At 47.3% G+C, this 14,115-nt stretch overlaps 1 protein-coding gene across 1 annotated transcript in view; it reads left to right on the plus strand.

Annotated features, from left to right (window-relative positions):
- Positions 1-12,081, plus strand: part of CRKL (CRK like proto-oncogene, adaptor protein) — a 36,257-nt gene extending 24,176 nt beyond the window's left edge. The window contains exon 3 of the mRNA XM_014868055.3: positions 7,685-12,081. Coding sequence (XP_014723541.1) covers positions 7,685-7,819 — 135 coding nt within the window. The 3' untranslated portion in view covers positions 7,820-12,081. The remainder of the gene's footprint in view (positions 1-7,684) is intronic.
- The last annotated feature ends 2,034 nt before the right edge of the window (positions 12,082-14,115 follow it).

Below are 14,115 nucleotides of genomic sequence, written 5' to 3' on the forward strand. Positions count from 1 at the left end.
ACTTGCTGCTTTTTTTTTTTTTTTTTTAACTATTTTTGTTATCTGACACACATTCATTGACCATCTACCATTTCTGGGCAGTGAATCATTTATTGTCTATCTCACAATGAAAGTAGAATTTCCTTGAGGATAGGAACTGAGCTTCTCATTTTCCATGCAATAGATATGCAGTAAATCTTACTAAATTGATTAGGTAGAATCGTGTGGAAAGTACCCTGTAAAGACTGTCAGAATCACAGGTTAATTGGAAAGCATGAGGTTTGAATGTTCTTGGCAGTTTTCAGTACTTAGCTCCCCTTCTCCATCTTCCCATTGTCTTCTTCAGCTGCTTAGTATCCATCACAGTAATTTATTAGATTCCCAGTTTTCAGGCCTGCCCCTCATCTCCTCTCCTTCTAAAATGGCATCCTTCCCATCCCCTCATCAGTTTTGAGAGGACCCTTGTTACTCACAAGGTTGAAAACCCACTTTAATACAGTGCCTCTGCATTCTGATTCCACTTCTTCCCAGAGTGCTTCCAGAGGGCAGTGACCAGCCAGGGGCATGAGTGTGGGGCTGGAGGCTGGGTTCTGTTCAGGAATCTCTACTCTGATAACAGCTACTGTTTACTTAGCTGGGTGTTCTGGTTAACAATTCTCATGTAGTACTTCCTTTAATTATTGCAAGAACCTTTCAAAGTCAGAAGTGAGACTTGGACAATTTGAGCAGTTTGCCACGGTCATGTAGCCACTAAAAGTGGCAGAACTAGGACATCAATCCAGTTCTCCCATGCTCCAGAGTTCATAGTGTGAACCACCACACTGTGCCACCTTATACCTGTTTTAAGCAGACAAGAGATTGCTTACGTCCTGTTGTAGATCTTAGATCTTAGTTTTAGGTGAGTCCGATATTTGAGTTGTGTTTTTATGTATCCTAAGTACACAATATAGAGCCTCGCACAGTGCTCTGAGCAGAATAAAAACCCCATCTAGAGTGGCTACCACCTGGAGGTCCTTCCTGCCCTCATTGTCTGCATGTGTAGCTTTATAAGGGGGCTTGGGTTGTCCTTGGGGTTTACTTGACTTTGATCCGGGTTGCTTATGTTTCTTCAACTGTGAAAGAAGAGCAGAGGTCCAAGGTTTCTTAGGACCAACTTGGTAATTAATAGCCTGGAATGTGATTTTTAACATCTTAAGCTGTGCGGTTGTATAATTGCATTTCCAGCACATTGTGTTCTTCCATCCGTCATATAGTCCATATCTGGGAAAGGGCTCGGCAAGTTTGACAAATTGAAAGGAAGCCAGTATGATTGGAGGGGAAGGACAGAGAAGCATGAAATGAGGTCAGAGATGGGAAGAGTAAGGAGCCAAATCAGACAGAGCCTTGAAGACAGGAGTTTGGGTGTTACTCTTGTGCAGAGAAAAAGTGTTGGGGATTTAAAAGACAGCAGTGACCCAATTCTATTTATATTTTTAAAAGGTCTGTCTTCTACTCTCATTATGCCCTTGTGCCTGTCACTTCTATCCTCAGATTATCACTCCTCTGCTTGGCCATCTATCCCTAGCATGTGGGGCCATCAGCCTATAGTTTTCTCTTTTCCTTGATTCTGCAGGCTTCCTGTAGTTTCTGAAAGTAATTTACAAGAGACCTGTGACAAGGAGTGCAAAATGAGCGAAGCAACTTCCCTCCTAAGGAAAGTGCTGTATGGTGGTAGTATGTGTGTTGGGGGCGGGGAGGTGACAGGAAGAGCAGAGAATGGAGCCTCGGTGGATGAGTCGCTGGAATCCTGGAGAGCCTTGCTTTCCACAAATATCAAATGGGAAGTACCCACCCGGCAGGGTTATTTTACAAAATCCCACAAAAAGGCGGGGTGGGGGCAGTCTCCCACTTCAAGTGCCATAGAGCATCAGAGGTAGAGACTTGCTTGGGCCATCGGGAGTTCAGTGTGGTAGGTAGGGTTTGGCTGTAGGAGAGGAGGGTGATTGGGCGTTGGACTGATTGGCCTGGGGTGACATAGATGATGGAAGGTGGCTTGGCGCAGGACAGCTGGGCTGGTAGAGCCAGGTAGTGACAGGCTGGGGAGAACCAGAGGTGGGGGCATTAGCAGGAGGTCATAGCACGTTGCTAGCCCTAAGGCTGGAGGGATGAGCTCACCCAAGATGTGAGAGAGGGCTGTCTGGGGCCAGGATTTCAGGAAGGTGAGACTGTTTTCTTCCACATTTATCAGACGTCAACTAAGGCAGACTAAGATTACAAGCCTTAGGCAAGATGTATGCTCTCTGGGCATCTGGAGTCCAGTTGAAGATAGAGAAGGCATAGCCAAATACACAGAATTCTCTACACGTTTTTTGTGGAAGATCAAATGAGTGGGGCAAACAAAAGCTTCAGTCTCATTGAGAAGCCTTTGATCTCAACATTAGTTTGTTTCTTTTTAGTCTTAGGTCATTCTTGCTTTAGTCTTTTTTCTTTTAACATCTTGTCAGGGTCGGATCTGGCTCTGAATGCTGGACTGCCCAGGTGCCCACGGGCTGTTGTCCCTTCCATACAGCACAGAGTTCCCCTGGGTGTTGGCTTGCGCGATCCCTCTCCCCTTTCCTCCAGAATCCTCTGCAGGTGTACGCCCACACATGCTCTTACTTGTCCTTCCCTTTTTGTATATTTATTATTGTATTTTCTGTGTTTGTAATTATTAACAATAAATAGAAGTAAATTTGGAATGATATCAATAGTTTTCTACTGATGAGTTTTCATTTCTTTCCTATTTCATTATTTTAAAAATAAAGACAGAGGCAGTTTGTTTTCTTAGGTGAAAAGGAATTGAGGATTGTGATCATATACTGAAGAGAAAGGCTGGACAGTGAAGCTCCTCGTCTCGATGGCCTCATTGTACTCCAGACATGAGACAGCAGGTTCCTGCACTGAAAGCCTCAAAGAGGCCAAGGGTCTAGAGGAGACACAGTGCAGAGTTTGAGGAAACCAGGGGGAGTGTGGTCCAGCTGCAGGGGCCTAGATTTGAAGCATCCCAGTAACTCCTGCCTACGGAAGGATTTTCTGCTCACCTAGGCCTGATTTTAATTGTGTTAAATGTTTCCTTATTATGTCTTATGTTTGTGCTTAAATGTATGTATATTTAGTGGAATAAGATGATCAGATTGGACACAAATCATGATTCCAGATTTCTGTTGACTTCAGCTTCCATCTATGTGATTTCTGCAAAGTCTCTGCTATAACTCAAGGTTCTCATTTGCAAGAGAGCTTTCCTTATATGCAGATCTGAAAAATGTCTTTACTGGAAACAAGTGTGATCATAATTAGAGTTTTCCTATTTTATGATTTCTGTATGGTAGAAAAAGTGTGTACAAATTATAAAACTAAATCCTTGGTCCACTTTGAAGAATATGAATTTTTCATAATTATCAAAAACATTTATGTGATTATCTCAGTTATGAATAAGAAAGACATTTTTCTACCACCTACAAATAAAAACATTGTTACTTGGAGAGAGGGAGTAATGCTAGAACTCCAAGCATTAATCTTAAAACAATCTTATTTCAGACGTCTTTAAAACTTAGTTCTTATATTAAGTCAATTTACTCTCTCTCCCAAATTTTTATATCCTTTTAAGGCAAAAAACCAGAGAAAACATGTCTTTTCAATTGTCGGTTTTTTTCCCCACTGAAGTATTTTACAGCTTAATTTTTAATATAAGTCTCAAAAATAGAATTCTCCATTGTTAACCTTCAAATTTTAGTTCACCCAATTTAGGTGTTTCAGTTGAGCCTGCGTTAATTATTCAAAATAATTAACTATAATAATTTAATTTATAAATACATGCAGTTGGCTTTTTACCTTGTTTTTCTTTTTCTTTTTTTTTTTTTTAAATTTTTTTCCTTTTTCTGCGCAAAGCCCCCTGGTACATAGTTGTATGTTTTTAGTTGTGGGTCCTTCTAGTTGTGGCATGTGGGACGCTGCCTCAGCGTGGTTTGATGAGCAGTGCCATGTCCGCGCCCAGGATTTGAACTGACGAAACACTGGGCCGCCTGCAGCAGAGTGCATGAACTTAACCACTTGGCCACGGGCCCAGCCCCTACCTTGTTTTTCTTATACATATCTAGTACTTGGCTATAAAAATCTAAATATTAAATTGTTTTATTTTTGTCTTATAACTTTTCGTTGTATATAATCTAATTCTTAATTACCAGATTAAAACTCTTCACAAGCCATCCTACAGTTAAGTTGAATTAGTGATTTTTCTAAATAGAGGAGTTTGAGTCAGAATTCAGACAGGGAATTTAGGGCAATTTTTTTTTTTTTTAACTGAATTTATACTGTGTTCTAACCAGGGAGTCTCAGGGGATAAAGTTTTTTCCATTGTCATTTTGGCAAGTACTCAGAAATAAGCCAGTTTCCACAAGGTAAGAGGTTCCATTTGGTAATAGTGCTATTTCCACGTGTAAGTAGTGACTCATGCGGGGTCGGTGAGCCGAGGAGTCGAAAGAAAGATTTCTTGGACTCTCAAGATCTGGCAGTAGTGCTCTTTTTATTTAGAGAATAGTGTGGAATAGCATGGGGACAGGACCCATGGGCAGTCAGAGCTCCTGCTGCTGCCCTGAGTTGAGGGTTAGGGCTAATTTTATAAGGCATGGGTACGTGACTTATTTTTACTGGAAAAAGAAAAGATGATGTAAAAAGTCATTAAATGATTTCAGTGCAGATGCGGTCTGGTTATTGTGCGGTCATATAACTTTTAGATAAGAATCTGGCCATATCGATCGACATGTAGGTGAGGATGCCCTGGGCCTCTCTCCCTGGGGCAGCCCTAATTCATACCATAAAAAAAATCCACCTGGTCACCTAGGGCTTCTCTAGCTGGGGCAGCCTTAGTCCATATCAGTGACTGTGTTCTTACTTCTCAGTAGGTTTGGGGAATTACAAGTAGTTTGATATGGCTGAGCCTGTACATCCCAGTAAGCTAGTAAAATGATCAAAAATGGAGTATGGGAAGGTTAGAAAACTCATGGCCTGTCTACATTCACAGGGGGAAGTGAAGAGGATAGGACATTAAGGGCAGAGGGTGGGTTGGTGAGAAGAGAGGGAGATTGAGTGGTCCTTCATGTGGGTGGGCCATGCTGCCTATGCACTATGTGAGGTGGCAGTGACACAGGCAACCAGGACTGGTGCTGCCTGGCTTTGTACTCCTGCTCCATGGTGGACCAGCTTGTGACCTTGGGGAGGACTCCAGCCTTTGGCTCTGTTATCCCAGCTTCCCTTACAGGAGGTTGGTGTATGTTGAGGATCAAGGGTGATAACGGGTCTGAAAGAGCCCTGCAGGTAAGAAACCTCTGTGAAAACAGGGCTCAAGGTCAGCTCCATTGAATTGGAAACCCAGGCCCACGCAGCATACTCCACAGGGGCTCGTTTCCTTCTCCCTCTTGTTTTGGCTTTTCCCCTAGCTCTTTGCAGCATGAGCCCTTTTCAGAAATGTTATGTGGTCACATCAAGATGAAATTAGCAAGTTTACAAACTTGGTAGACCCTGGCAAAATGTTAAGTTTCTGCTTCCTGGTGGCACTTATAGAGGTACTCAGAGTCACCTAAGCAACATGTCTCCAAACCCCACTGTAAAGGCAGTTATTGCTTGGTGCTTGCTTAAAAGTTGCTCTTCTTGGGTTTGGGCCATGGGCCATGTTGGAGTCTGGAGTTTGGGTCTCTCTTCATTGTGGTTTTCCTCATCTTAGATACCTTATGTTTAAACAACATTATTACTGGATTTTGGTGTTTCTGCTTGAGCCCTAGACATCTTAACAAAATTCAAATGAATCTGTCTCAGAGACAGCCTCCATCCTTTGGATCCACCTCAGAAAACACGCCTCCTTTTCCTCAGAGTGCAGTCACCCGTTTAGGAAAGGCATATGTGGCTATGCCCAAAGCCTGTGAGCGCCAGCAAGTTGGAGGGGCAGTGGCAGGGGCAGGAAGAAGTCTGCCTTCACACGGATCGTGGCAGCCTCTGTGGCCCAGAGCTGTGTGCCAGTGGACTTGTCATTTCTAGGATTTTCTTTTTTTTTTTTGAGGAAGATTAGCCCTGAGCTAACTACTGCCAACCTCCTCTTTTTGCTGAGGAAGACTGGCCCTGAGCTAACATCCATGCCCATCTTTCTCTGCTTTATACGTGGGATGCCTACCACAGCATGGCTTTTGCCAAGCGGTGCCATGTCCACACCCGGGATCTGAACCGGTGAAACCCGGGCCGCCTAGAAGTGGAATGTGTGAATTTAACCGCTGTGCCACTAGGCCAGCCCCTAAAGAGTTAATTTTTCCTTTTTCTCCCCAAAGCCCCCCAGTACATAGTTGTGTATCTTCAGTTGTGGGTTCTTCCAGTTGTGGCATGCCGCCTCTGCAGGGCTTGATGGCGGTGCCATGTCCACACCCAGGATCCAAACCAGCGAAACCCTGGGCCACTGAAGTGGAGCACTCAAACTTAACCACTTGGCCACGGGGCTGGCCCCACATTTCTGGGATTCTTGGTCACTCCAGGCCAGCAATCAGCTTGATAGACCAGTAGCTTTAGCAGAAGACCCCGTTTTTCCAAATGCATGAAACCCTAAAATGTATCAGATTAAAAGTTTTTTATAGGTATAAATGTATTTTGTAAGTTGAGATTTATAAGAAATACTTAAAAAGGCAATGGGGGGGACAGTTAACTGTTAGAATGGGCAGAAAAAATATGAATGACAGATGAGGTCTTGTGTTAGCCCCAACATCTAGCTCATTTTTTAATGTACTTTGTTGCAAGTGGTGATAGGTGTCATTTAGCCTTTACTTTGCCATTTTGAGAAGTCTTCAGTCAGACACACGTGGCAAAAGAAGCTTCATTCCAGGGAAGGTCTGCATGAAAAGCAGCTAGCAGGGCAGCACAGGTTAATGTGGCAGTGGCACATTCGAATGTGCTGTTAGAACTTATTTTACAAAATACAAGTTTAAAAAATTCAAGTCCCAATTAGACATTTGTTGGACCCTTAAAGCACCTCCCTAGACGTCTATTGATCTCCAGAACAATTTGAAAACGACTTCCAAAATAAAATTCCTGCTTTCCCCTTGATGAACAGAGCAGCCCTTGACTAGTGCCTGTCCTCTGGCAGTAGATAGAATTCCTACCACCTTGCAGTTGAAGCGAGACCCGAAAAGATGCTTGTAGCTGGGCTTCTTTCCCCCAACTGCCCCACAGATGAGGTGGGGAATGGGCAACTCAGGGAGATGTTATTGCTGCGCAGGGGAGGGGGCATGGTCAGTGAGGTCTCGGTGACAGCAGTTCCATCCCATGTAAATTGGAGTGGAGACAGGTTTTTTAATTCGCTTTTCTTGTGTGAGTTGGCTTGAACCGTTCTCAGAAAGTCAAGTGTTCATTTCTATTCTCTTGGAGTTGGTAGCCTGTATGGTGAGAAAAAAGGTTGCTTTTGTGCACAGAAGTTGCTTTACTTGACACACATTCTCACCGGCTGAGGAGAAGCACTCTGGGCTTATTCGTAGCATGTTGTGTCTTTGGCACTGCTTGATTTTAGGTCTAGGCACTGAAAAAAAATGAGCGAGTCCTAAAAAAAATGTATAGGTTCTTTGGATAGCACAGTGTGTGTGATTTAATGTAAACTTTCTTTTTCTCTAGTTTGCAGAGAAAATGCTGACTCTGTCTTCTTTCTCCATCCTTACAGGTTGGTGACATTGTGAAAGTCACAAGGATGAATATAAATGGCCAGTGGGAAGGCGAAGTGAATGGGCGCAAAGGGCTTTTCCCCTTTACACACGTCAAAATCATTGACCCTCAAAACCCGGATGAAAATGAGTGATTGCTGTTGCCCTGTTTCCTGCTGCTTCGTTGTTCTGCCTGTCATAGTCTCCTTTGAAGTGGGAAAGCATTTTCTCATAGGCAAGTTACACTGCGTTGCTGGCGTCCAGCTTTCTGCAGACTGATGGTCTCTCATACACATTTGGAATGCACACAGTGGCTGCCTCGGCATTTGTATCATAGTTGTATTGTCAAAGAATAGCTGATTTTAGAGTTCTTTTGGATCATAAACTGGAAATACTAGTGGAAGCACACAAGTGGAGAGAAGTTGACGAGGAAAGGGTCTTCCTTCTCATCACTGCCCTGTTTGTACTTGTGACTGATTCTGTCATGTTCGTCGGAGAAAACTTGAGGCCATGGCGAGACATTGCACGTTGCTGTTCCACAAAGCAGTGGCTCTGTCACCATTTTGTTTTTCCCTTTGAGGAACAGAGGAAAGGAACCTTAAAGACAGAGAATTCTGTTTTAACTCCCCAAATCTGGCTTTTGTTTTGGTTTGGTTTTGGAAGATTTAACTAATAAGAATTGTGTGTTCTGAACAGATTTTTAAGTGGCAGGTTGGATTTTTGTGATAATACAAGGAATGACACGTGCCTCTGGGCTTCTAAACTGAAGCTTCTGTAACTAAAGGAATATGAAAAAAAGCAGCCCTGAAGTGGAGGCCTTTATCGTCCATGTCGCCAGTAGTACCTTGTGTATAGCAGGTGTGGTGTGCCAAGCCGTGTGCACAGCCTCTTGGATTACATCGTCCCCAGAAGCATGAGAGTGGTGGGTGACTTGGGAAACCTTTGCTTGCCTTGTTTGCCAGGGACAGGAGCAGCGGGGGGAGCACTTGGCCGCTTTTCTGTCCAATGTTGCAGTGAATATACCTTTAGGGTGTAGGTGTAAAAAGCTTGTTCATAGAATCATTGAATTCGTGAGGAATGAATCTTTGAACTCCACTCGCTGCAGCCCAGTCCTCCCTGCCCCAGCCTCACCAGGCGGCCAGAGAAGGAAGGTGCTGCTGATGCCGCTTCCACAGTCTGTGTCCCTGATGCTCCCAAGCAAAGCAAATGCACGCTCTGGAAATTGGGTGATACATTTGATGTCTAATGTTTTTCCTGACTTGGGAGAACCATTAACCAGTTTACCATTAACCATTTACCAATTGAATGTTAAAATTTCCCTGTTAGCTAAAAGAGGTGTGTTCATAGAAGCTGCCTGGTGCAATTTGTGACCAATCCCTCATCTGCTGGATAGCAGACTAGAATTCTGGAACCTTCATGCAGTTCAGTCTGCTTTCCCCCAGACACTAGTGAAGACAGGCATCCGCTCAGAATGACTATAACAGACCTAGAAATGTAGCAGCAACCTAATGAGTAACTCTGTCATTTACTGAGCATCTGTTCTATGTGGCCCTGTCTCCCGAGGGGCTTAGGTTTTGAGGGTTAGAGCAATATATTCTGGTGACAGAACCAAACAACTGTTTTTCAATTTCTCTTTAAACCAGTGTTCCATATTAAAGAATCTTGAGAGTGTTCCTTTGACAAAGTGAATGGTCCGTTGGAAACATCACTGTGGCTGCCCTTCTGTGGTTTTCCTAAAAAAGGCTTAGTGATCAGCCCTTCATACTCAGTGAGAACCGTGCCCACCTCCTGCTCCAAAGGTGCCTGTTGATCACAGTTGCCTCTTGTTCTGAGTTTAGGCCCAGCCTGGTGCCCACAAGAAGTGGCACATGTGGCAGGATCCCCACACCCTGCCTGGCAACGCTTGCCTGGCAGCTAGTGACCCAACCCCTGAGGGGTGTCTAGCAGAGGTGGAATATGTGCCTCTTTCAAAGAGGGCACAAACCCTAAGGTCTTTTTAAACCAAATTTAGCTGAAAGGCTTGTCACCTTTTGATGACAGTAGTTAGCATAGAGCACGGGAGGTATATGGCCATTTTGGAAAGCAGTTTCCTTTCACCGTGTCTACTAATAAGTATAGCAAGACCTCCCTCAGGTGGAGCACTTCAGAGTCAGAACACCCCACAAACCTAGGTTTGGCTTCATCCTAAGTCTGCTCATCTCTTAAGCCCATGTGCATGTCTCCATGTTTATGGGCTCCAGGTTCGGAACCCAAAAGAAGGTGAGTCTGAGTTCTAAACTCTCAAGATAGGTGCCAAAGGTAATACCTTTCTGACTTTGAACCACATTCGTTTTTTAATCAGGCAGGGAAGTTCTCTTTTTCACACTAAATATACAAAAAAACCCCACACCCCCACTTCGGCTTTGTGCCCAGTGGTCTGGGAAGACAACTTCAGAAAGCAATGCAGATCTTCCCGAGGAGCTGCCTTCACTCCTGGACGGGTTTTGCTTTTAGGATTGTTCATGACTGCTATGTGCTCTGCTCTACTGTGTGTCGTTTAAAAAAATATTTGGATGTTAAATTAACACTTAAGAAGTGAACAAAGTCCGTACTGAAGGGCATTGAGAGTTTGATTCAAAACTTACTTATCCCAAGAAGGCCCTCCAACACAGGAGGCGTCCTTGTCATTTCTGTGCGGGGTAGTACCACCTGATGACTTAGTTAACGAAGAGGAGGACGCATTGACTGGCTGCCATTGGACGACTTTGGTCACCCAGATGAGACACCTTCTATGCTCCTGGTTGGAGAACAAAGGAGGGAAGGGCAGCTGCTCCGTCTTTGGAGCTCAGCATCCCTGGAAGTGCGCTCACCTTCTCCTACAGCTGTTTACAGACAAGGCGGGCCCGGACAGACGGCCACTGCTCTTGCAATGTTTGCTCAGAGGAACAGGAACATTTTACTTTTGAAAAGGGATGATGTGTTTTTGTGCCAGGTGTTTATAATTTAATCCTTTAATACTACGTTCATTAACCTCTTAAAATGAGTGAATTCTTGATTGATTTAACACAGTACCTAAGACTAATGCTTTCTGTGGACACCACTGAGCTCTGCCTCAAACTCCATCCACCCTGTGGGACAAGAGACCTACGTCCCTGGTAACTTCTGTCAGCATGGACACTGACCTGGTTGTATATTCTAAAAGAGTAAAAGGACATTTCTCTGAGACAGGGTCGTTGTCTCTTCAGGAGGAACAGTGGCCTTGCTCCTAGACGGTCTTCACTGTGTGTTTTAAACCACCACCACCACAAAACTCTCTTGACCTGTAACTTAAAGATCATAAACTTCAGGCAATAATATTTTCTGTGTAAGCTTTTAAAATTATTTTTGGGGATCATAGCTTGTTTTATTTTGTGCTATAAAATTAACAGTATTAAATGACTTATATTCTTAGAATACATTGAGTGTCTTTTCTTAACAGATTAGTGCCTTTTTATTTTTGTATTCCATTTTACGTTACTGGTCCCAGCATCAGAACCCTTGTTTCCATGGCCTGTTTGTACATTGTCTCAATAAAACTTGCATCAGCCGGTGGCGACGGCGGCTTTGGTGTTTCGGTGTCTCCTCAGTGGTGCCTGGAGGCGCTCAGCCCCCACCAGTGCCCCCTCTGCCCCCCCAGCAGTTAAGCATCTGGTGAAACACTTGGTGCTTCTCCAAGGATTCGACCTGCCATTCAGCCGTGCTACTGCTGACCACAAAATAGAGTGGGATCCTGCACTGGCCCTTCCCCACACTTGGGGCCTCCCTACAAAAGAGAAGCAGTTGGTTCCAGGTGTGCGAGCACAGCGGGTGCTGTAGCGGGGGCTGGTGCTCAGTCTCGGCCTTCTGAGGATGAGGCAATGGTTGCCACACTTTGCACCACCAAGGAAAACTTGGATGTTTTCCCTTCTAGGCACCCATATCTGAAGGCTTCTATCAAATTGTTAAATATTTGTTCAACACGAGCTAGCCAGGGTTGAATGGTTTCAAGTGGAAGTCATGGAAAATGAGCAGCCTCTTCCCAGGTCAGGGTGCATCTGTCTGGCTTTCTTAAATCCTTTTCTGTTCCTGTCTGTATCTGGCCCTCCTGATGAACTCTGGGGACCTTCAGGTGGACACCTTGAGGTGTTTGGGGCCCACAGACGTCCCCTCAGCCAGAGCCCTGTTCCCACTCCTATTTGTGTGTGTATTGAGACGTCCAGATTGCCTTGTAAAACCTCCAGAAATGAGCTTTGGGAAGTGATACCAATCCATATTTATACAGAACTGTGCTGCTAAAATGTACTCCCTGGCTCTACTTTCAGGATTCTGCAGAATTTAAGAGAGAATTTTGTCTTGAATGGGAATATCAAAACTGTCATCATTCTAAAATAAACAATGCACCAGACACCTTTGAAAAATATTTTCTGTTTGAAAAGATGTCTTTTGGTTGGCAATGCTGGGCTAGGTTCCTCCGTGGCAGGGAAACGCTTGGAAATGGGCCCAGGTGTCGAGGGTTGCCTCTCCACCTGCCTCCCACTGCTAGTTTAGCGTTAGTGCTCGCCCACGTGAAACCTCACCTCGCATCAAAGCCTGTGACACTGCCGGGCTTTTCATGGGGGCTCCTCCCCGGCCCGTCTTTCTGGGAGGCTCTTCTCTAGCCGAGTCAGTGGTCCCCAGGCCCCTCTGAAAACCTGACCCTGCTCTTGCAGTCTTCCGTGCACACGCTGGTTCCCTGGGTCGTTCGCAGCCAGAGCTGGAGCACAGGAAAAGCCCTGGCCTGCCCTGGAAAGCTCCCGGAGCAGATGGTGATGATGGCTCCGACAGTGGGGGGCGCTGTGGAGCCCAGGGCGGGTTCAGGAAGGCTTCCGGGCTGCCTAGGGGAGGGGAAATAATGGTAATCCAGGCCAAGGGAGCAGCTCAGGGCTGGAGCACGCCCGGCTTTATTTTAGCCCCTGTTCCCTTGCTGAATCGTGAGGCCCCAGGTGACCTGGCTTTCCTCGACCCCTCTGGTCTCATCGACACCGCTGGCCCTCCATCCGCGCTGCACAGCGGAGACTCTGGGGTCCCACCCTAGGTTCTGCTTTCATGAATCTGGGCGCTGGAGTTTTAAAAAAAATTCTCCAGCCAAATATGCAGCCAAGTTTGAGAACCACTGTGCCAGCGAACCCCTTCTCTCCTGCGCCTCTGGCTCTCGGAAGCCCTCCGGCCAAGGGGCTGTGCTCCACCTTCTGCCGCGTGACGTGAGAGCCGAGCCGGGTCCGCCAGGGCGCGGACGGAGCTGGCGGGAGGACCGAAGGCGCGGGCCCGCATCCTCCCTGCTTCGCCTTTATGCGAGGGGGCGGGGGCGCCGTCGGCGGGGCAGCGCGCACGCACCTGGTGCTCCGCGGCGTCCTCAGGCTCGGGACCCCGCCCCTACTACCCACGCCGAGCTGCAGCCCTCCGTCCCCCGCCATGGGGCCGAGGAGGGGGCGCACCAGGGCTGAGTCGGGGGTAGGCAGACATCTCACGGGGAGGGAGGACCTGGCGGGGGAGAGGTGGAGGACGGAGAGCTCTGGGGCCCCCGGAGGCTCCCTTCCAGCCCTCGGGTCCCGGAAAGGGCTTGACCCTTCCCCGACGTTCTCCGGAGCTCAAGGCTCCCGGCGTCCGCAGAAGGGCCGGACCGGGTGAGACCCCTTCGCTGGGCGGGGGCCCAGCGGCTGCAGAGGGCGGGGGCGGCGGGTCCGGCGGCCACGCCCGCTGGGCAGCGCCCGCACTTCCGACGCCTGCGCCTGGTCTGCCGCCCAGGGCGGAGCGGGGTACGGAGCGGGAGGCAGGGAGACAGGGGGGGCTCTGGGGCTGTCAGCGCTGCCCTTCTGCGCACGGCTCTGCCCTCCCAGGGGTTTCGGCCCTAAGTGACCTGCGCCCTTGTGGCTCCGGAGGGGAGGGGCGGGAGCGTCCCAGTTCTGCCATCGCTAAGATGGGGGCGGGCGCCGCTCAGGAGGAGGGCTGGAGCGTTTGGCTAAAGCGGCGGCCCAGGGAGGACAGCCACACCCACCCGCCGAGAGAGCCCTGGGGAACCCTTTGTTCAGGCTAAGGAATCTGAGGAAGGGGGTCGGGAAGGGGAAGTCCTCTGAGAGACGGCGGCCGGAGATGCCCAGCAGCCAAGTCTGGGACAGAGGGAGTAGGCGACCTGTCCAGTAACTGCGTCGAGGGCGAGCTCCAAGAGGAGTAGGGACCTGGGCAGGGCTGCGCCAGGCCGGGTGACCAAAGGAGGGGGACCCAAGCCCTCCCCGAGTGGCGGTTTGCAGCCTACCTGAGCTCACCAAGACAGCTCTGAGGAGTTTGGGGAATTAGGCTTTGGCATCGGAGGTGGAAGAAAAACATCCATAGGATGCAGCATTCAAAAGACGGGCATCCCATGAAACGTCTCCCTCCCTGTCCATTCCACGCCCCGTCTCCCTGCCTTGAGCTGTGT

The sequence above is a fragment of the Equus asinus genome, chromosome 8 (assembly GCF_041296235.1).
Source record: "Equus asinus isolate D_3611 breed Donkey chromosome 8, EquAss-T2T_v2, whole genome shotgun sequence".
NCBI classification, from domain to species: Eukaryota; Metazoa; Chordata; class Mammalia; order Perissodactyla; family Equidae; genus Equus; species Equus asinus.